Source organism: Dromaius novaehollandiae, chromosome 2 (genome assembly GCF_036370855.1).
Source record: "Dromaius novaehollandiae isolate bDroNov1 chromosome 2, bDroNov1.hap1, whole genome shotgun sequence".
In the NCBI taxonomy this organism is placed as follows: domain Eukaryota; kingdom Metazoa; phylum Chordata; class Aves; order Casuariiformes; family Dromaiidae; genus Dromaius; species Dromaius novaehollandiae.
Window position 1 is genome coordinate 115,926,839 of NC_088099.1, and position 23,835 is coordinate 115,950,673.

Below are 23,835 nucleotides of genomic sequence, written 5' to 3' on the forward strand. Positions count from 1 at the left end.
GAATAAAATCTGGAAAATTTTGAGCTTGCTCAACTAAGATTTCAAATTTTCCATAAATATGTATGTAGCAATACTTTCAGACTGAAGTGAAACAGGACATAGGCCTTAAAAGTGAAATTAGATCAAACTAAATTAGTGCATTTTTTCAGTGCATTAAGTGCATTTTTTTATTTTTAATAATTATTTTGCTTTATAATGTGCTTTTTAATGTGCTTTAAGTGCTTCTTTATTTTTAAAATAAATAAAAAGGTATTATTTGAATTAGTATTAAACAATCACTTAATCTGAAATCAAATCTAAATGTCCTGTAACAACAACACAGTATGCCGAACCAAAGCACAGCCTCATCACAAATAGCTTAAGAGTACCTGAAAATTGAAATGGCTCTAAAAACTCTCACTGGGAAATCCTTAACCCATATGCTGATGATCTGGTTATGGGTTTAAAATTTAATTTTTTCTTGTATGGTCTTGTGTTTGTTGCTTCATTGTGATGCCAGTTAATAGATTCATATGTATTGTTTGTGTGACCAGCTTGCAAAGTTTATAAAGTACTTTGGAAACGTTATAACATAAAGTATTCACCAAGAATCACTGAATAAAATTTATATGCTGACTTGTTCTTTTTGTAATTGGCTCATTTTCAATCACTCTTTCATAGAGCAACTTTCAATTTTTTTCAGTTCCTGATATTTTATCAGAAAAAATGCAGCAATAATAGCTCTTTTTTCCTCGTGTTTCTTGCTGGCATTTATAAAAGTCTTGAAAGAAAAAGAAAAAAAAATGTCTTGCCAGAAATGCACATATTCTCCTGGAGGTCAGGTCAGCCTGCATGACAATAGAGGGAAAAGTGGAAAGAGAACAGTGTGTTTTTGTAGGAGAAGAATTTTAAATGCTGCTTGGAGGATGGCACCTCTGTCCTTCCCCTGTAAGGAATGAGGAGGTATTTCCAAAAAGAAACAGAAATGGGCAGGAGGAATTCAAGAGGACATTTAAAGGAATGGTAATACAGTGTCTTTACAGTTAACGATTGACTAAAACTTGATAATGTTTCCATTTATTCAAGCATGGGCATTTCTTGAGTGAAGTAGCAGGCAGCTAGAGAGCTCACCTCTTAAGCACTCCCCTCATTAAACTGATTGGCTTTGTCTGTCTCTTTCTCCAAAACAAACCTCTAATTAGCAACTGAGTTTACTGTATTTACTTAGTAAATACAGCCTGACAATCCATCCATCATGTAGTGTAATATTTATGTAGACCCAGTTGTCTCTTCTTGCTAAGCAATCCAGATCCTAAACACTTCCAGTATCTTGTGAATTTTTAATTATAACTCTTTTTCATGTGGAGCTGATACCTCAATGGATATTAAAAAATGTTTGACTGAGTCTTCCCTAATATTCATTTGTTTACATCAGTACAAAAGACAGAGAAAATGCTACCATCAGACTCAATAAAATTTACCCCTAGCCTCGCACAGTAGATAACTACATATGTAAAAAGGGAATCAGAAAATAAGTTCCAGTAAGCACAATTTAACTTGTCACCAGTTAACAGATGATTTCCTCCTAAGCTTTGTTGTTTTACACGTTTTTATTTTGATTTTGTTTTTTTAGAAGTAAAAGGGCATCAGATTTCCCCCATTTTCCAAATCAAGCTATTCTTTCAACACAACTTAAAGGTCAAGCTGCCTGTATTTAATAAAACATGAGTGTATTTAATCCAAAATCCAAATCCAAAACCACAGGCTTTAAATAATGCAAAAAATAATGCATAAATGCTTTAATTTTAAAGATAAAAGATAAGCCTTAACTCTGCCTCCATTCTATATATTAATAGTAATGTTTGGGAAGCAGAGAATACCTCTAAATAGCATTAGAAAGGTGGGGCACAGAGTCTTCAAGACCACACTGTCTGCTTTTTATCCATTTGTGAAAATGCGGTCGAGATATGCTTAAGCCATCAGAGGATACCCACGAGGCAATGGGAAGACACATTCTCCTGCTTTCATGAAGAGGAACGAGTTAGTGCTGGTTTTGAAATGATGTTCCCTCAGCCCCCCATTTGGGCAATCTTCTCCTCTACTGTTCCTCATATTCCTGTGTGTCAAGAACCTGACATAGTTTTTTTGATTTTTTTCTTTTAAGAAAATTGGCTGCTGGTTTCACTCTAAGGCAGGCTTAATTTCTTGAAAAATGGAAGTGGTAAATCTGTTGGTTTGTTAATACTGGCTTCCCTGATAGGTGTAAGGCAATTCTTTTCCAAAATATCAGTAATGCTAGTTAAGATAAAAAATAGCTACCATTTTCCTCTCACATTAATGAAATTACATTGCCTCTCCTCTTGAATTTAGATTCTATGGCAAGTTTGTGTAACAGAAGCGTAAATTTGTCATTAAATCCATGCTTAAGTGTATAAATAAATGACTTCTTTATTTTAAAAGCTATTGAAGACAACAGAAGATATTCAGCGCTCCACAATTTGGAGTATGAAGTCACGTATTTAATCACTTGGCTTTCATCTTCTACTTTCTAGAAGTTTTGTTTTATGCATTATCTCCAGATACTATTTTATAAAAAGGTGATGAAACCTTGCTAATCTCACAGCAAGACATTTCTTTTAACACAGATTTTGCATAGGCAGGTATACATCTGTGAGCAGCAAAATTTTGGCACTTGCTGTTAAAAACTCAACCACTGGAACAATAATGACAACCTTCAGATCTTTGCCAAATTGCATACCCTGTGACACTTGAAAAGAAATCCAAGCTCACTGAAATAATGATCAGAAGATGTGATTAGCTGATAAATTCCTATTTAATATACTTGGTAAAATAACAAAGAAATGAAAATTAGTCCCAAACTTTAATCTGCTCTCATAAATCAACTGTGGTTTAGGAGTAGGAGCTGAATTATTTTATGATAGAAGCTCTCTATCCATTCAGAAATACTTGAGGTTGTAGAAGCCTAAATTAAATGCCATTCAGATTGCACTTCTCTGGGAGGGCAAAGTTATATTCTCTCCCCTTCCTAATACAAAATTCGCAAGTGATAGGTTTGGATCCTTCAAGTCCTACAAGTTCTTCCCCAAACCCCAGGATCAGCTTGGAGATGATCAGGGAGATTTAAAACTTATCTTTTTCTTAACACTTGTTCTTCAGGATGTTACAGATGTCTGTCATGAACCTACCTGTGGCCATTCCTTCCCCTGCATGAACTGCTGGAGCCCTGAGGTGCTTACAAGCAGTTTAATCGAGGAAAAGCCCTATGTCCAGTTTCAGTTTACTGGGGGGTTTCCCTGCTGAAAACAGCATTATGGAAGAGTTGTTGCTGATCACCAATGGTAATGGTATTGTATTCTGTATTGTCTATGTGTTGCATTTTTCCAACAGAAGTAAGAAAAAATGATGTGAATTCACTGTAATTTGGGGAGAGAATATATTCACCATAATACAATGCCAAATGTCAATAATACAATGACAAATGCCAACCAATCTTTCCTGCTGGGTAATAATCACAATTTCCAGCCTATGAGCTAATTCACATAAAGCATGTTGAGTCTTGCCGTCAATGTTATTCAGCGCTCACATTTCAGTCAGTTCTAATAGGAAAACAGCAGAAACAAATAAACAGAAAAACATTACTGTGTATTTTGCAGTGTAGAACCAGTGACCTTAGTGCAGGTCTTGTAACCTGTTTCCAAACCCTGTCATCCTCTGCAGGCATAAAAGTTGGCTTCCAGCTACCCAATGTCTTCTGCTCCCCATAACTCATGCTTTGGTAGCCATGAAGGGACAGGAGTTACAAGAATTACTTTTGAAGTCTGGTGCCTAGGCAAGTTGCAAGCATGTGATATAAATATGCCACAGTATAATGAGATAGTTCCCTCTTTAATTTCAAAATAGGGTGTACTGGATGACTGTGCTCCTTGCCTCCTTCTCTGCTCTTTTGAGTCTTTCTTCCCAGTTTCTGTCACTGAACTATAGCGCTTTCCTCCCTCCTCTCTTTCCCAAACTCAGTTTGCTTCTTTCTTCTCTAACCCAAGAGCCATTTCTTTCTCTGTCTGTTCCCTTTTCTTTTGTCTGCCTCTTCTTTTTGTCCCTCGGCCCCAGCCCTTAGCACCCAGGCTGGCCTTAAGGGGGGTGATAGAAAGAGATGACTGGGGGTTCACAGCCTGCAGAGGGGCTGGGCTGAAGGATACCCAGTGTGAGGAGCGTGCAGCTCTTGGAGGCTCGTGAGGGCAGGGGCACGTGCCAGGCTGGGGCGATAGCACAGACATTAAAATCCCTCTGTGTTATGACAGCTGTCATTCTGAGGCTGGCATAGGGATTTATGCAGAATTTCCCATTTTCTCTCTTCCTGTTTATTCTTCTCCTCTTTCTGCATCCAGACTGCCCTAGAGTGCCGCCTTCTCTCCGAAGCCAGTCTTCCTCTTGCACAGGCACTTAAATCTGGACAACCCCTGGGGCCAGTGAAGGCCACGCTGCGAGTGGACAAGCCCTTGAGTGACCTTGCGTCCGCGAGCCGGCCTGCACCGTGCCTTTTCCGGCCAGGCTGGAGCCCTTCAATCCACTTGCTCCTTTCCCACTTGCCTGAAACAGCACGGTGCTGCCTCCTGGAGCAGCTGCTCCCCCCTTCCTCCGAGGCAGCAGATTTTCTCTAATCCTCACAGAAGCCTTTGTCATCTCAGAGCCAAATTATTGTAACAAAGATTTCAAGTTACAGCTTGAAATCACTTTCAAGAGCACAAAGGGCAAAGAAGTTTGCTCCCGAAGTGCAGCGGGGCGCTGCCAGCACAGGAGTGCCAGGCGGGAAGCGGAGTGGGCCCGGCCCACGCCTCCACCTTTCAACCACACTTCCAGCAGCTCAAGTCCTAGAGGTGGTTTCTCTGCCGAGAGGAAGATGTAGGCAGGCTGTGCTGTGAAGAGCCTTTTCCTTTGAATTTACCCCTCTCTTCTTCTCTGTCACAGCTCAGATTTATTAACCTTCTGGACGTACTTTTCTGAGTGAGGGAGAAAAGCGCTTGAAGGGTTTCTGGGGAACAACTGAAGGCTTATCTAAAGCAGCTTTTAGTAGTGAGTGAATGTTTATTGGAGGCAGACGGGCAGTTTAGTGTATTGTTTTTTCCTCTGATTGTAAGCGATAATTTTTTCCAGAACACTTGGGTCGTGCTTATGAGATAATGAGACGGGATAGATTACAGGTTTGTGCAAAAAAGCCCAACAAAAAACCAAACAGCTAACAATCGGAAAGGCCCTTTGTTGTAACGTATCCCTATTAACAAAAAACTTACTCAAACATTAAATATAATTTTCGGTGGGACAGTTGACTAGTTAAATCAGTGCACCTCCTCATAAAAGTTATTCAAAATTCCCTACCCCACTTTGATCAAGTATTGCATCAAAGGTGGTCATACAGTAGGAATGCACTGACATGAAGGGGAAGGATCTCTGAGAATGGGATGGCTGGTGAGGTGGGATGGTGGGATGCACAAGTTGGTGAATGCTAGGGATGAGGAAAAACACAGCCTCGCTGACAGCTATGAGTGCCCCCACTGCCCTGGAGGGTCAGGAGGTGACACTGGGCTCCTGAGGGGCCCAAAGGGAACCTGCCATAGCATAATAGCTCTGTCTTAAGCTCAGCAACACAGACAAAAGCTGAAAAAACATATTTGGTGTTCGCTTCTAGTTTACTTAGGTGCAGGATAGCAGAAAAGTTGCACCAGGCTTTGTATCTTTTTCCACTCTGAATTCTCCCAAACCTCAGTTTTTGCCAAAGGCAATGTTTTTATCAATAGGTTGTTATCCACAGATGGCTAGATTAACGTATTCACTTTGTGCTACATAATCCTAAATACGAGTATTTTCCATTCCCTTGCAACTGAAATACTTAGTCCTCCAGGCAACCCTAATTTATGAAAAACAGAAAGTAAGGGTTTAAGACATTCTCTGTAATCACATCTCTGAGTATTTTCTAGGTCTTACAGTTAACTTTTTTCTTGTTTCTTGTTTTACATAGCAATTTTTTTTTTTTTTGCTTTATTTGGAGTATTTGGAGTAAATTGTAATTAGCCAAACAAACAATTTTGAGACTGAGAAAATAACTTTCCTAAAGATTGTGCCATCTCTGTCTTTTTTTCCAAGAAAAATTGGAGCAGTAGCAACTCAATTTTATAATCTAAAACTCTGCTGTGCTATTTTAATTTTCAGTGTTGCTACTTATGTTAAGCATATATTTTATAATAATGCTCAGAGTTTCAGCTTATGCACGTGGTCTATGGGGACTGTATAAAGACGCATGAAAGCACAGTGCCCTAAAATGCTCTCATTCTCTCCCACACTTCTTGACTCACTCAAGATCTTACCTGTACCACAGCATTTCATTTTTCTCATTGGATTAGTTTGCCAAAGACTAAGAAATTTCTAATCTTTCATTTACGATACATGATGCCTGCAGTGTAAATGGGCAGTGGCATTACACTTGCTTAAGAGACTGAGATTCTCATCTAAAGGTATAATCATTCAACGCTCTTTAGAAACCTAGGTTAGGAAAGGATTATATTAATGGAGGTATGTCTTGAACCAAGGATCATTCTGACTGTTTGGTACTTGATAATAACAGCAATGAACTATGGACAAAGGAAATGATAGAAAACACAGTAATTCTCTTATCTAAGCAGAAGTACATGCTCGAGTGAAATTTGAAAAGAGTCATTTTTCCCAGTGAATGGTTATAATAAACACTGAACAAAAGAGATGCACTCCTGCAGAATAACGCAGTGTACACTTTTCAGTTAAAAGCTGCAAATAGATGTTTAGTTAAACTACAATAATCCGGTATAATGATACAGTCCAGAGCTGTGTTTCCGTGCACGTTCTCTAGTTCTTTTGGCATGCTCTGGTGAGGATAACTGCATGTAGAAAAAGAACTGGGACTTCCTCACTGCATGCATGCAAGAAAGCAATATTCAGCTCGCTGGAATTTGAAGAAATGGTTAAACTGATTATAAAGCTGAAAATTGGCAAGATTTTATGTTGCACAGATGCTCCTCTTTCCCTTTCCTTTGTACTTGGCTCCCAACTGGTATCTGCGATCCTGCACAGAGGATTCCTTAACCCGACCTCTATGATTTTAGAACTAATGACACTTTGGCTCTTGAGATTTGTTGACTTTTCTCTCCACAGATGTTTTCCTTTCCTCCTTCTTGCCTGTCCTGAAATTTAAGAAGTTCATGGTGTGAGCAAAGGACTGATCTGTTGGAAGGACAGATGCTGAGTATTACTTATTTGTAGGCTTGAAGGCCTTTGATAACATTTTATGGCAGAACTTTTTCATTTTTTATCTATCTCCTTGACCTGTAGATTTTTCCGGCTTGTTTTCCGGTTTTGCATGCAAACATTGCTGTGCATTCTGAAGTCTAAATCATAACTCTAAGTTATGTGGTAATAAATAGCTTTATTTTATATAAAAGATATAAACTACTACTCTTTTCCTGAATTTCTTCACCCTTATCAATAAAAACAACCTGTCGACCACACTGAAGTCTGAACTCCACCAGTGGCTCCCCGCAACTTCAAGAACACACTTGCAGCCGAACTCTGCTTATGCAACTCATTGATACTATTGCATTTTGAAAAGTGGTTTAAAAAGCAATATGATACAGTGCAACATAATGCTTCCCTAAAATCTCAGTAACCAGCCATGTGTTGCCAGCGGGGATTTGCATTTGAGACACGGTATCTTTTGACTAAAATTCCCCCACCCCAATCAACTGTACTGTGCATCTACACAGTTCTTCTTGTTCCAGGAAAAATTCATTGCTCGCTGCAACTTATTTGGGATATCGATTAAGGCGTACTGGAGACATGAGCTGTGTGACTGACAAGGGTAAAAACAGGAAAGCCAAATCCGAACTAACTTTCATTGAAACTTTTCTAATAATGAGAATTTCTACACGCGTTTTTTTGCATTTTATGCTAATTTCAAGAGGCTGCTGGTCGCTGCAAGGTCACGAGGACTTTCAGAAGGACAAAAGCAGGTAATTTTAACTCTTTCGGTTTAGAAACATGGCTGGATCGCTGCGCTTCTGCGGAGGGTGGGCTTGGAAACCACCGGCGAGGGCACGAATTTCCGAAGTTGGCGGGGGTGGGGGACAAATTTACGGGGAAAACCCAGCGGCTCCATGTCGAGGGCACTCCCCAGCGCGAGCGGCAGAGGACCGCGGCGCGGGGAGGGGCGGGCCGGGCCGGGGGGAGCATATAAGGCGGGCGCGCTCGGGGGCCGGGCAGCAGCCGGCGGCGGCAGCGATGGGGAGCGGCGGGCGGCTGGTGCTCGTGGCGCTGGTGGCCTCGCTGCTCTGGGCGCCGGGGCAGGGCCAGCCCCGAGGTGAGGGCGGGGGGTGTCCCGCCGCGGGGGTGCGCGGCTCGCTGCGTGTGTGTGTGTGTGTGTGTGTGTGTGTGTGCACGGGTTTGTGTGTGTGCACGGGTTTGTGTGCGCGCACGGGTTTGTGTGTGTGTGTGCGTGTGTGTGCGCGCACGGGTTTGTGTGTGTGTGTGCGTGTGTGCAGTGCTTGCAGTGCTTGCTTGCAAACGCGCGCCGGGTGCCGGGCAGGGTTTCTTCGGGTGCCCCTTCTCCTGCGGGGGAGCCGCTGCGGGTGGCCGGGAGCCCCGGGCTGGGGGGGCGACGGAGCGGCCCGCGCGGCTGCTTTGCCCAGCCCTGCAGTCCCCCATCTCCCCCCACCATCTCCACGGCCGCCCTCCCCCTCCGGGAGCCTTTTCTCTCCCCGCGGCGGCCGGGGCCGCCCACCGCCTTTGTGGAAGGCGAGAAGCGCCGCGCAGAGCGGAGAAACCCGGGGGCGGCCCGGTCCGCCGGGGCCCCCGCCCGCCCCGCCGCGGCGGAGCCCCCGGGGGGGACGGGACGGGACGGGGTGTGCCCTGGCGGGGGGGGCAAGTCGGGCCCGAGGGATGCCTCGTGCTGTCGCCGGTGCGAACTTACCGCTCTGTTACAAGCCGTAAGGGACGATCAAAAATACTTTCCAGGCGCGAAAGCGATGTAGCGTAAGGATGCAGCAGAGAACTTATAAAAGTTGTCTTACCCTGCTTGCACGTGTTGCTCAGCACACCGTGATCGGGATGCTGGGCGGCTCTGTGGCGAGTTCTTGCTTTGTGAGTAATTTCACATACTCTTCCTCTTTGTTCAGGGTGGGATAGCTTCTGTTTTTCTTGTGAGCCTCGCCGGAGCTAGCGAGCGCAGCGGTTCACTCCTCGCTGCCGGGTCAACAGCAGTTGACTGTGTCGCATGTTGGGGTATGAGGTGAAGCACTGAGAGGTGCCACACGCCTCACCTGTGCCTTGATTCAGCTCCTGGCGCACTCAACAGCAAAACTTCTACCGATCGCCACTCCATGCACAGTAATTCCCAACCACATTAGGTCTCTGTTAAAAAAACGAGAATGGAAAATGGTTGGAAGGCATATGTTGTGCAGATGCATGACTTAATTTTCTTGAAGGTGAAGTGTGGTGTTTAAGATGGATATAGTATGGGAGATTGGCATCTGGAGGCTTACCCACTATGCAATAAAAGCAAATGGGTTTATTAACAATTGCAATTATTATGCAAGCAAAAGTTCATTCTCCAGGTAAAGCACACAAAATCAAACCCAGGTAAATTGCTGATGCATATATTTCAGTGTGTAAATAAATACATGTGGCCTTGGTTATGAAAAGTTTACTTTCAGAACCAAATGAAAAGATGGACAATATGATGCAAAATTTAGATTTCATTACTACATTTTCCATAAAGTACATCAAATAATCTTACTTCACTGTAAACTGCTATTAAATATGTATGTTAGCACAGAGTTTTAGAAAAAGGAATTTTGCTAAAGATAGAAAAATACAGCTGATGGACCCCTTACCTTTTTTCATAGAAACTTGCAGTGATCACCCTGCAGTAATCTACTGCAGCTTTTGCAAAGATTTTAGTCCTGATAGGCTAGCTTTTATACAGCTGTGCACATCTAGAGTCATTTCGATAAAATGCATATTTCCACATCAGTGACTGCACCTAAGCCACCTCTTCTGCAACTGTTTGAATGTTTTACTTTCAATGTGCATATTTTGCTAGCCAGAAGTCCAGGTCAGGAGACTATTCTTTCTATTAGATTAAGTTGTTAGACTTTTTTTTGCCTCTCAGCACGAGGACACAGATCATCTGAGGAAGCAGTGAGTATCAAAACCGCCTGGTGGAAAACTGCCTTACAAAAAACAGAATTCAAGATAGCTGATCCTAAAACAATGTGAAGAATGCGATGCAGATTGGAATGGCCATGTTTTTGCAGAGAGTAAACAACTCAAGCTCAAACTTTAAACATCACAATGATATGAAATGTGGTTTGTGGTAAGGGTGGAAAGATTCCTCAGACCGTTGCAAGGGCTTTGGAGAAGTTGGGATGAAAGGTATCTTGGCATGCCTATGGAAAGTGCCTTTGTAGAATTATTTCAGCATTTCCTGTTTTTCGGTTCATGTCTGCTTTTGTCCTGTCAGCAAGTCAGGAAACTGGAGAATGCAAGGGTCTGTTGGAAAGTGCTGAAGTCCAGTCCGAGAAAGAGCAAAAGAGAGTAGTAGAGTCACTGCACTGAACAACTTGGATGATTCAGTCCTTTCAGCCTAAAGAATAGTATCTACATAGCTGTAAAATGTAGTTGGTATTTTCATTGCAGGTGCTTTGTTAAAATATCCCCTTCATGTTGAAAAGTTGGGTTTGCATTTTCAGACTGTAGTTGTGGATGTACTCTTTGCTCAGCTGCCTCTTGCATCAGCTTATTTTTGTAAGCTAGTGTGCTGTAGTAGCCTACTCTGTTGTTCCTATCAGGGGCTTGGGAATCAGTAGTCTTCAAACGCTAATGCTGAAAAGATTGAATGAATGACCCCAGAAAGGTGCTGAGGATGCTCCGTCTGGGCAGAACTGAACACAGAGGTTTCTCGTGCTTATCATTTGGGTTTCAAACCTACCTTGCTTCAAGAACCTGGTTTAGTAAGCATGCTTAGGCTATGACTAACACATAAATCATAACATTATGTTCAGCAATCACTTTTTTCTGAAAGTTAAGTGGTAAAGTTTACATATAAGTCTGGTTAGAGCATTTGCCCAGGAAGTGGGAGATTTGGATCAAATCTTAGCTTGAGATGGCTTCAACTCACATCTCTAGTTTTTGAATAGTGTCTTATTATCAGGTAGTTTCAACAGGTAAGGCGGGGTGGAGGAGAAACACAGGAAATCTCATCAAACCTCTGTTTGAAACAGAGCTACTGTGCCACAAGTTTAAAGCGTGCAGAAAGGGAATGGTCAAGGAAAAAAGCTGATGCTATAGTTTGATAGTTTGGGCAGTCAAAGATGGGAGGAGAATCAAGCTGCAGGCTTTCTGCCTGTTCTGTTGCAAGCAGCAATTGGGCATCTTAATCCAGGAGCGAAAGACAGTTTTTACTGTACTCATCCCTTGTTTTTCACTGGGTCACTCAAGCCTGGCACCACTTGGTGGGGTGGCTGTGCATCTCATTCAGTGCAGATGGGCATTTGGGTGCCTAATTCAGGGTGGTGAATTCTACTTCAGAGTTGGTGTGCTTTATTTGTAGGTGCAGGAACACTTGGCAGCATGATATCCGAGTCCTTTTTTTAGGTCTGTTAGTCAAGCCCAGATAGGTAAACCTGATGTTCCTAGTACCTGACTACAGCCTCATTCATTCAAAGGTGTCTTGTGGGTTGATACAGTGTTTGAAACTGAGAGCCAAACTTTCAGAATTTAATTGAATGACCATAAAGCTTTAAGATGAAATCTGCTTAAGCTTTCAGGATGAGCTACATGTTCCATCTGCAAACGCTGTCTGTATGACATAACTTTTTCATTTCATAGGGACTTCAGAAGCGCTGTACTGTATTGTAGTTTGTGTGCTAATGGCTTGAATAGTACTTCTTTCTGTCAATCCTAAATGCCAGATGTTTCAAGGGAAGGGGTAAGAGACCTGCAACAGAGTTATGTGATACTCTGCAGGAGCAGTTTCTGCCTGAATAACAACTGTCAGTAGTTGACACATCTTCTGAAATTAGAAGGATTCTACCTCATGCAATGTTTTTGTTCACTTTTAAATATTTCCTTTTAACAACTCTGCTATGCTTATGTTGGTATAAATATTCTTTCCTGACAAGAAAACACTAAAATAAATCTAAAGTCCCTTGAGATGTGCAGGAAACTTAGAGGTAGTGCTGTTTGCAACTTGCCCTGTGAGACAGGAGATTGACTGAGCTGAAAAGATGGTAGGAGTCTGAGACAATCATTTAATGCACGCGCTGTGGTTTGCTGAAAAACTTCTTGGTTTTGGCAAAACTAGGCCGAATGGTATATGTGGCTCAAGTCCCACTTTCTTCTCTGGTCAGGAGCCTCAGTTAGAGTGAACCTGCATACCCCTCACAGGTCTTCATGTGGGTAGCTGGCTGGGCCACAGGATATGTATTAACTGTCTGTGCTGCATTTAAGTTGTGGTAAATCCCTATCTCCACAGTCATGAAAGAGCACGGAGGAACAAGGTGGAAGGAGCCCTTGCCCCTCCCAGAGTTGTTTTGGGATGTTCAGGGAAGGAAGAATCAAGGTGGCTTGGGAGGAACAAGTATGCGAAAATACTGGGATAAGGGGATAAAAGGGGCTGGTCAGGTGAGAACAGGTTGCTGGTCAGTACGTCTGCCCTGCATCTTACCACCACAGTCTGTCCTGGCCAGTTACTGAGCAGACTGAGCACTGAAGGCCAGCAACTGGAGCATCAGTGTTGTATTAAACAGAAATTGGGCTCCATCACACTGGAAGGAATGTGAAATGTAGAAAGAATAATGTGAAAGGTAATGAATCTTGACTATGTACAAGTTTTGATCATTGAAGTCTGAGGTGAGAATGGGAGAGAGGAAGGAAGAGCCAAAAGACATTTCAGTTATTCTGCTGGTCTGCATACAATTTCTTATGCCACTTGTGGAGAAAACATTAAGTGCTTGGTCATGATTAGACAGTCCTAAATTTCAAATTTCTTTTTCACTTCTTTTAATAGAAAGTCAGTACTGAAGTGCCATAGACTAGTTGCTCTTTCCTCAGACTGCAAAGGTATGTGAAGGAGAAAAAGCCCATGAAAGCATTCTAAGTAGACTAAAGATTAAGATAAAAAAAGTCATAAATATTTTCCCCATCTCCTGAGGGCTTAGAAGATGTATCTCTGGAAAGTCAGGATTATCAGTGTATGTTGATCAGTTGCTGGTATTTACGGCACTCTCGCACAGGATCTTCAGATGGGGTGTGCCTCCCCCTCCTAAGTCTTTATTTTTTTGCAGGGGGCTGAACAGCAGCTCTCCCCTAGGCATGCCTTGCTGAGGTGTCTTCTCCTGGCAAAACCGAGGAATAGTACAATGCAGAGGTCTTGCAAGATGAGATTGGTTAGGTCATTTTGCAGGAACTGTAATTTGTTAGTTGGTGTAAACCTGTATCAATCTAATTTCTCATTTATATGTTTTGAGGTACTTGAGTGATATCTGGGGCAACTGTCTAGCTTACCCTAGTGCCCAAGGCACTGTGTAATGGGTACTGCTCTCTGGCTTTGAGGTTTGAGTGAGTGCTTTGGCTGGTGGAGTTGTGAGTCAAGGCAAAAAAAGGACAGATGATACATCTGTCTTAGTTTAAACTTGGTTTCTTGCATTGTTTTTAATTAAGGACTTCATTTTAATGCTTTTGCAATAATTCTGTGCTTTCAGACATAAAAAAGATGCTTTTGCCCTGAAATAGGAGTCATTATTTTGTTCACGTTATTTTTGGGTGTTACAACTTGCGTGTATCTACATTCTTATGAGAAAACTAGAAGATTTAATTTTGTTGGTTACAGTAGATGAAAACAATACTGTAAAAACTGAAGCCATAGAAGTGTATAGCGGTATAAAAATACTATTACTACCTAAGCCTGTGATATCCTTAAATATTGAGAATAGGTAGATGTGTGTAGTTTAAACCTCTTCTCTCAATGTGAATCGGCAGTTCTTCCTCCCAGGAGGTTTTACTTCATGCTCCTGGCAGAACAAAAGAGGAGACATAGATTTTTACCAAAGAAGCTGATTTTTTTTAACTCTCTCTGTAAAATTCCTTCTGTTTAAAATGCCGTGAGTTCATCGGACTATCCCAGAGGGGCATCTGTAGCAGCCAGTCTTACCCACTGTTGGGCCTGATGTGGCCCTTCCATTAGTGGCCCAAGCTTGCAAGTGATGTTAAGGCACTCTCTAAGGTGGGTTAATGGACAGAGTTGTTTTGTCTTGTCTTTGCTCTGCTTTTCTTACCAGTCAGCCCCGTTTAGATCCTGCTCCCTCTTTGTGTAGACAGAGTAGATTTGAGCCTTTAGCAGTTCCATCTGTTTTATTAGCTGTAACTTGTTAGCTTCTAGTGACTTTTTTTGGAAAGCATTATTTAACAGTGAAGACTCCATCAGAGATATTCCCTAACCAATTCTTTTAAATTAAAGTTTCAGATTTTAAAGCTGTTTTGCAAGCATGATGTAATTCCTTCTGAGCTCATTTATTGTTCTGTGAGATCCAGCCCTCCTCTTGGTTCCCGCATGAGAATAAAGGTTAAAAAGCTGTTTAAGAAACAGTCTTCCTGAAATACAAACTATGTTTTCACCTCAGCTCTGTCTGCATTTTTACTGCTGTTTTGCTCCAAAATGACCTTGAAGATAGACCCATGTCCACTGCCCCCTCTATCATGTTTATATAAGCTTTTATCTGCAAAAAGGCAGCAGAAATTGTACTGGTCTGGTGGGAGGGAGTCAGTAGGAAAGGTCTCTCTAGTTAATATACCCAAATCCATAGAGTAAAAAAATCTTTCGTTCTAGAGTTGAATGAAATCAAGCTCAATTAAAAAATGCTTTGAGTTGTCTTAGGTTTTAAAGTTTCTAAGTGACTAACAGCATAAGCACCTTCACCAAGTGTTAGGTTAGTATTTAGATGCTTTAGTCTTGATTCTTTTTTGTGGTAAGCCTCTTGATAACCTGGTGGGCTGCATTCAACTTACCCACTGTAACAGAGACAAATAGGTCTTCACACACTGAATTTAGGCATTAGCCATATACTTGCTTTTCATAGCAGGCTGGAAAAGTAGTGGTTTTTGGAATGATCTGGGGGATACCCTGTATAAATTAGATCCACTTTTAAAAATGTGTTGGAGATTTGCAGCTCTTCAAACAAAAGAAACTCTTGGATGGGAGTGGGATCACTAGTGAGTAAGTTCTCTGCATAAGACTGAAGAAGAATTCTTTTTCAGGAGACTTACTAATTATCTAAACTGTTATGCAGAAAACTTATTCCCTGACAAGAGATGGTGAATAGCTGGAGAGGTGATACTTTAAACATTGAAAAGTATGAAGTATTGTAAATCCATGTTCTCATACGTATTTATATGTACACAGTTATATACACACAGATTTTTATATATGCTTAAAATTTCCAGTCCCTTTTTTGCTACCCAGGAGGTGTGACTCAGTGTCTAATACTGGAATGTTTTTCTATAACAAAGGCATTTAACAGTAAGCTCCTTTTGGAGTGAGTTCCAAAACATTTTCCTTTACTGTGTCTTCTGTTGTGATGTGTGATTACTTTGCATACTTCAAGACTGGTACTGCATTAAAAAAAACACTGCATCCTTTAATTAAATGTTAGGTAAGGGGTATGCTTGGGATTACTGGACCACTAATGCAGCAATGTGTCGCTTTTTAAGAAAAAAATAAAGACTGGATGAGGGGTACTGTAACTTGCACTCTTATAAAGGTTTAACCCTGTAAAAGGAAGTGGTTGAATAACCCACTGCTTCAAATACTTTACGCAAAACTAGAGAGAGAGAGGCAAGATAAGTGACCATTGTGGGGAGCAATTTAGGAAAGGGGATCCTGTTTTGGAGGATCAGAACAGGAAGGGTGTTAGAGAGCTTTAAAATGTTCTCCTGATATTGTACATATAAGTTTGATAAGTTGCAAAGTTTTTTCTTATAGAAAACATTTTTTCCAATAGTTATTTTTCTTACCTACAACCAGCATACTATACACAGTATACAGAATACTATTCTGTAGTATATAGAATAGTATATTGTATCTACTACAGTATGTAGAATACTGTATGTATTCTATATACAGTGCCTGTATAGAATAATTCAAAACAACTTCTATAGTCATGGTTTGATTTTTGGATGTTTTTTCTCATGGACCTAACTAATGCTTTAACAGCAAAATCCTAGCTCTTTGGAAATCAGTGGCATAAGTTGTACTGACTTTATCGGATCTTGGATTTCAACTACTGAGCATAAATGCAAACAGGAGTTAGTACTGCAGATCTTGATGCTCAGTTCATATTGATAGTTTATTCAGTTTTCTGAAAGCATTCCCTGACAGCTTTGCCTTCTGTTACCAAACATGACTCAGCTGATCAAAGAAGCAGCGTGTAAAGAAGTGTTTGCGTGGGAGGGAGCCCGGAAGAAAATAGCAGCCATTGGCACTTCTCCACATTTTTGCTGCAGAGGAGTGCTGCTCTTTCAGGAACGACTGGAGCAGCAGTCTGAGCTTTTCTCCGTTTCACTTGCACGGCGTCAGCCAGGACTAACTTCAGGGCCGCAGCTGGGGTGAGCTGGGCACCCGGGGATGCGCGGCCCCGAGCATGGGTGTGCTGGCATCCCTGCCCTGGGAGAGCCAGCCGCTTTTGGGTCTGACCGCAGCCAGCCCTCCTGGCCTTGGGTAGCAAGCACAGTCTTTGTCGACTTCCCTGAAGCTATTTCTGAGTCATCCAGAAGGGAGTATCTAGCCAAAAAGTATTTGAGTGATTTGAGAAGAGACCTGTGCTTGAAAAGCCAATTAATCACATTATATCTACTCTGTTTCTGGCAGTTGCTTTACTGATGTGAGAGACCCAGGTGCTGGGAGCACTTCTCTACTAGCAAAACTGTGGAAAAGAATCCACTAGATCTTTATCTAGTTTTCTTTTATAAACCTTTTGTGTTCAAATATATGAATAGTATAGTATGTGTTTTATCCTCCATGTGACAGCCATTCATGTAATATATTTGCTTTTATAGTGCTCCCTTTTGTTCATATCTCGCACTGGTGTAAGAGGGGAATGCAGTAAATGATTGTGACTGTGTGCTAATGTCTCTGATTAGGTCGTTTCTACTTTATTGGCTGAGAAAGGCTAGATAACAGGAGTCTGAAGAGAAGACTCTTTGAATTGTCAGGATCTGTGGAAACCCTGGTTTAAATTAGGCTTGTGGAATATATGCTGTTGAAATTTCAAAGAATCCATTCATTTGCTTTAGCCTGTAGAGTCTCTAAAATACATTAGTTTATTACCAGAAAATGCCCTTTATAATATGCCAGAGTTAAAAATCTTGGTGGTAGTGGGAGGGATCAAGTTAACTTCAGGAGAGTTTGCATGTGAATTTCAATTATCCCATAAATGCAAATTAGATGAATTGTCCTTAGATAAATATCTCGTTTACAGGGTAAAAACACTTATTCAAATAGAAAGCAAATCTGTCTGTCATGAATCTGGAACTATATGGTTTGTGAATAAAACTGGGTGTTCTTAAAAATTTATTTTTGAATGTTAACAGTAAGTAGCCTTTTCACTAGGTCGATAAGCATTTTAGAAACTTTTTTTTGCTAATGCAAAAATGTGAGCATGTTACTGAAATGGACAGTTAGAAGTAAACATGAGTTTTAAGTCAAGGCTTACAGGACTCAAATCCTTTCAAGCCTGATCACAATTTATCTTGTTTACAGTGTGTCTGCCAACATCTTCCAGAACAAGTCTATCATTGCTAAAGGCGTGCAGCGAGTACAAACACTAGGGTCAGATGAATGACCACTCTGCTTCGGAGTGGTCTCAAAAGGGACAGCTTAGTTTCTGGCATATTTCGTAGTATTCTAATGGGAAAATTTCTACTGGGAGAAATGGATTTGCAAAGTACAGAGAATATTTTTTGTGAAGTGGAAGAGGCTGTTCTCTGCAAGCAGTCAGAAGGAGATGTATGTGGATGGGCAGGGAACTTCAAACTGAATTGCGTGATGGCTAAAGGAGGATAGATCTTTCAATGGTGATGGGCAATAGTATATGACATGAAGGCAGTAATATGGCAGTATGTACAAATCATGACTACTGGTGGATAAATATATTCAATGTGTATCTTGGTGTGGAGCAAAAGTTCCCACACTGCTGCTTGCCTCCAGTGACGTGCAAGGTTGCTCAAATTTTTATTGCGGGTACTCGAAGTAAAGAGGTGCTAATGCTGTACTGCCACAGTTAACAGTGGTAACTGCAAAATCAATTTTTGAGTGTCTTTGCTAGGCTGAAAATCCTGTTGTAGTGATAGGCAAAGAGGGTAAGAAGGCTTCTCTGTGGTGTAGTGACAGGAAAAAAAAATCAGGATATTTACCCTACCCACGTACCCCACACTATGAACTACACTATGATACAATCTCTCTCTAAAACCTGAGCAGCCCTCCTGATCTCCTCTGTTCTTGAGGACAATGTGAAAAGTATCTGATGCCCCCTCTGCAGCTCTACTTTTGTGTACGCATTTCATTTTTCACATTAAGTCAGCAGAAGAGTTTGGGCTGTTTCTACGTAGGGTCCAAAATATACTCTGCAATTTTTACTAGTGTCAGACTAGCTTTGCTGAATTTTAAGTTAAAGTTTAAGTTCAGACTGTTAGAATTTTTTTAAATTATCATTTGGGCTGAAATGCATCATTCTTTCTGGGCCAAAGGCAAAATGCTTCCAGGATACTTGATTAAAATTCCATGTGGCTGGCTGAATTACTGAGCATTGATGGTAGTGCGGAAGAGAACTCTCTTTACTTTGAAATATTAGTTGCTTTTTTTCTCTCTAATTTTGTGCCCTGAAAATTACATTTTCAGGAATTTATTCTACATGGAGACAAATGCCTTTGATTTTTCATGAAGACATTTACTGTAACATAATGAAGTACAGGTTTGGCACTGGTGAGAGTCTCAAACATAAAATGTGCAACAAGTGACTTGCATCTCTATACTTAAAATATTGATAAAAAGATGCTCCCTGTTTATTGGTTAACCTGCATGTCTGGTGCTCAGCAGACTTAGATAAACAGTATAAAAATTTACAATTTTTCTTGGTTGCCTCAAGTAAAATGCCTAGAAAAATAGTAGCAGGATATGTTTTAGTTTCTACCAAGAGCAGAATGCCACCTCTACAGCACACTGAACAATTGGTTATAACTGGAAAAAAACCCTGCAGATGGTTACCCAATTAACCATTTTAATCTGAGCTGTGAAGTCTTGACAGTAGAGGTAAGGAAATGATCAAGTTATGCATGTCTTAACTGTGACACAGTTGCAAATCCTCTCAGCTCCATTGAGGCTGGAGGAAATGCCCTCCCTTCCACCCTGGAAGATCTGGCAGCGATACAGAACTGTGTGTGCCCCAATAATGGCTTTGTGCCTGCTGGAATGGAAACCTGTCTCGTATGTCTGAAAAAACACACGGATTTCTAAACTGGGAGAGCTTGTAGTTCTGATGTGCCAAGTGAACTCTTAAAGCAGTTTTTCTTCATTAATGGAAAACTTCTACTTTAAATAGCAAACAATTTCTTCTAAGGCAGCTGCACTTTGAAATATTAAGATAGTACACTTAGATAAATGACATACACTGTATGAACTTCATTTTTATGTATGCTGGTGAATAATGTACTTGTATGAAATCAGTAAAAAATACACTTCAGAGTTCTTTGCAGTGGTACTACATGCTGTAAGATTTGGTTTATGATTACAGCTACCTCAAGGAGTCTTTCACTGCTTACATGGGGAAAGGAGTGGTGACCCTCTGCTGTTGTTGTGATATGGGGTCACAGTACAGAAATGACCAGGACCACTAAACCTCTGAAATTAATTTCAAGCTCAGGTATCTTGGACTTTGTCAGGAATAAATGTAAATTTAGAATCACAAGAGAGGCTAATAGATATTTGAGTCATAACTTCCTATTCATTATAATAAGTGAAGCCTAATGGTGCACATTTATGAACACAAACATAATTAGAGTTAAACCCAGATGGGATGTTCATTTACAACAAAGACTGTTGCTCAGGTTGAAAGTTGATTTTAAGAAAGAAATGCAAGGTGAACCTTTGTCTATCGATGTAGTCATAGGTACTGAGGTCCTTAATCTTTGATGTGCCAGTTGCACTGCTTGTAATATTGTCATATTGATCTAGGCTAACATTCTGGCTCAGGCTGAATATGAGGGGAAAAATGACAAGACGCTAAAATATTTAATAGGTATGGGTTATATTTACCTCAGGTTTGAGTTAAAATTGTTCCAAAGATTAAGGTGCCTTCAGGAAAAAACTAGTATAATGCTCAAACAAAACCCAAACCCAACAACCAAAAGATATAGGCTCCTCAATGTGTCAAAAAAGCTATTGGTGGACAAGAGAGAACTAATTTCATGGTCTAGCAGTCTTCTTGTTCCTTGGCAGACTGCCCATCTGTCAGCCTTTGGCTCTTCTTGTTTGTAAATGCTGTGACAGGGTTTCTGGGCAGATTCTTCAACAGGCCAACATGATACAAAAATCAATACTTACAAGACATGACTTGAGGAAAGGAATATTCATTATACTTTGAAAGCTCATTATGTAGAGCCCGCTCACAAATTATGCAACTTTTTTCCAGTTATGCTTTTTTATTGTTACGGAAGTTAGCTGTCTCTTTTCTTCCTTCTTCAGACTTCCCCTTAGTTTGTTCCTGAATTATCGTACATCCCCAAAAGATATGCGTGGCATTTCAGAGTTCCTCTTAGCTGAGCTATTAATGCTACTTACAGACCACTTTTTTGCAGCTTTTCTTATACCTGCTAACTACATTACAGAATGTCTCCAGTTATACTTTCACACATCATAGAACTTGTCCATATCTGGAAACAGCCTGAAATAACTGGAGAAGACTAGTTCCAATCTGGACACTACGGGGGTACACCAGGTAGTGGTATGTCCACACCCCACCTCATTGTACAGCCACTTACCCACCCTGTGATGTACTGTTTATTTGCCTATAAAAGTTTAGCAAGAAGAGCAGAGAAGTTGAGCACCTGCATAGACGAACAGAGGAAAGAATCTGCGCGTGGTGGTAGTAGGTACCTCAGTTCCTCCTGTGCTGCAAGGCTGAGGCAACAGCACCAGAGAGGGAGAGACGGGAATGCCTGATAGTGAAATATCAGACTTCCCACTGCCTTGGATGAGCCTGTGAATTACCCGCAGGGTGAGCAACATTAGTTTTCTGGGTTGTGTACAGCACCCATCAGCTTTACAGCTGGTCTTGGCCAGAAGACCAGTTTGGCAGGCTGTTGGGTTTTCTTAAAGCTGAACCTGGTTCCCTTGGAATATAGCATACTTGCAGTTTATTTTATAAACATGATTTATTTTCCTAACATTAACCTAAAATTGGACATCAGTAGATACAGTAGATTTGCGTATATGAAATTACTGTTTTCAGCAACATTAATGGTATTTATCTTTTGACGACTGGCTTATCCTCACCCATCCTTCAGTACCACTTTTCTGTACTCAACGATTCTTTTGTAAAGTGAAATTATACCTTCAATTATCTCTCCTTGAACATGTCCACAAATGCATCTTTTTTGGTTGAAGGAAAGCAGGTAGTTGATACAAATATTGAAGTTACTGAGAAATTTCTGTGATAAGTTTTGATTCTTCTTTTATGTCTAAGAACTCAAACTTCAATTTTTTGACTCAGATCTTTGAAATTTGTTAATGATCAAACCATAAAGCTAGAAATAGCATACTGGGTTACAATGTAAGTTATTAAACTTACTGTATTTCCCAGTGTGTTTTTTATTCTCTCAAAATGCTGAGTGTTTTCAGCAGAAGGCTGTCAAATATGCCCAACGCTACTTTGGGAAACGAGGTAGCTCTTTAAAGGGATATCTCGATGGTACTGAAAGCCAGTTGCTCAAACTTCTTCAATATTATGCAATGGGACATTGATATGATGGAGGCTGGTAAATAGAATCTAATGTCACTTTTTCTTAAATGTGCAAAAGTTATCCCTCTCCTTTAAAATAATCAAACAACCAGAGTTAAATGCCAAATTTACCCACGTCTTTCCATCCTTATGCTCTCTACTTCCGTTTTGTGTATATGCATTATGACAGGGTCTCTGCATGAGCTCATTCTAGGTTTTCAGGCTTAGAGACACTCATAAGGGAAGATGGGCCATGGTAAATTTTGCATTTCCTAACTTGTTAGCACTTGGCTTCATAGTCTAAAGGATGTGATTCTTGCATTAGCGTTTAGACTATACTATATAACCTGTCTGTGGTATTGAAAATGTCTTATACTTTGTGTCATAGATTTTGTAGCTAACAGGTGACAAGTTTCAGTCTCTTGTGTAGATGTGTTAGCATTGCCCCTCCCCCCCCCCCTTTTTTTCCTAAATATTTGATCTGGAAGTCTGGGTTTTCCTCATCATGGAAGTTTTCCAGTGAGTGCAGGTGTTCCCAAACCTCAACTCCCCATCCCCTTATACTGCGTAAGGGATACCTAGCATCTTCCAGTTAAGACTTGACTGAGGTGTAATGCATTCTTCCCTCTTCTACCCTTAGTGTTATATTGTCTTTTATGTTGACCATACTTCTTACATTTTTTGACTATAAAACTTTATTAGGGTTCAGGCTTTTCTGAGTTTTTTTTTTGACAGACATTCTTCCTTGTTCAAATTCTTTGCTTCATTTTGACCATCAGCCTGGTTGTATGCTGATTTTTGAGAATATGAAGGAAGACATACAGATCGTTAGGCTGCTTTTTAACTGTTAGAAACTACGTGAAGGAAACTAGTGGAGGAAAATAGTACAGCTGATATTCATTCGTGAGTAAACAAACTTGTGGTCTTTCTGTTTCCAGCCTGAATTTGAGAGAATGCATCTTTATTTGCAATATTATACTTCTTTCAAATTGATTTCTGAGCATTGGTTGTTAATTAGCACATTAGCTAGTCCCAGACAGACCACAGTAGTTAAATGCTTGTTGCTGCTAGTGCTGCGTATACATTAAGGCTCTCATTAATTCTGCTGCATGCACATAAGCAACAAAGAAAATGTTTGGCAGCAAAGCCCTTTGTCGTTTCAACAGAGGAAGGGACAGGCTTTGGTCTGTAGCTGTTTGCGCTCTAGCAGCTTGCAGGGTTCAAGCAAAGTATGTTTGGTCACATTTACTGTGATGCATTCATGTTCCTTCTTCAGGGGCGTGTGTTGGATTTGATATGCAAAAGTTATGCAATCAGCTTGTTCTAAAAGCAAAGGGTTAAGAGCATTCAGTGAATGACAGCAAAGTAATCTGTTTTACAGATAACCTGAGCTCATGGCCCTGGCTGCTGTGGAGCATACTTGTCCCTTTTGTGACTGGGTAGACAGCAGTACAGCTGGGAACGATCTTGCCCTTAGCCTGGAGTGCAAACTGAACTATAGTGCAAATCCTGTGCTGGGGGGTATTAACAAAAGTGTCATAAGTACTGAAGAAATTATTCTCCTCCAGTTGGTGCTGATGAGGTCTGAGGAATCGCACTGTTGAGGAGACGCAAACTGCCAGGAATTGAGGAGGATAAGAGGTTTAGCAAACTGGCTGAGGAGAGATTGAAAGGATTGTTTCTTTAATGGGGAAAAGAGGAAAAAGGGACATGATAGCAGCCTTTCAGGTAATGGAAAGCTGTTATCAAGAAGATCACAAAAGACAAG

The 23,835-nt window shown here is 40.9% G+C and overlaps 1 protein-coding gene and 1 long non-coding RNA gene across 2 annotated transcripts in view; one reads left to right on the forward strand and one right to left on the reverse strand.

Annotated features, from left to right (window-relative positions):
• Positions 1-6,457: 6,457 nt before the first annotated feature.
• LOC135327582 (uncharacterized) lies at positions 6,458-9,999 on the reverse strand. Its single transcript, XR_010387903.1, has 3 exons — positions 9,912-9,999; positions 9,090-9,429; positions 6,458-7,208 (listed from the first exon to the last, which is right to left on the reverse strand). It is a non-coding gene; the product is annotated as an uncharacterized LOC135327582 (long non-coding RNA).
• Positions 8,262-23,835, forward strand: part of LAMA1 (laminin subunit alpha 1) — a 106,063-nt gene continuing 90,489 nt past the window's right edge. The window contains exon 1 of the mRNA XM_026105553.2: positions 8,262-8,380. Within this exon, the coding sequence (XP_025961338.2) occupies positions 8,302-8,380 (79 nt within the window). The 5' untranslated portion in view covers positions 8,262-8,301. The remainder of the gene's footprint in view (positions 8,381-23,835) is intronic.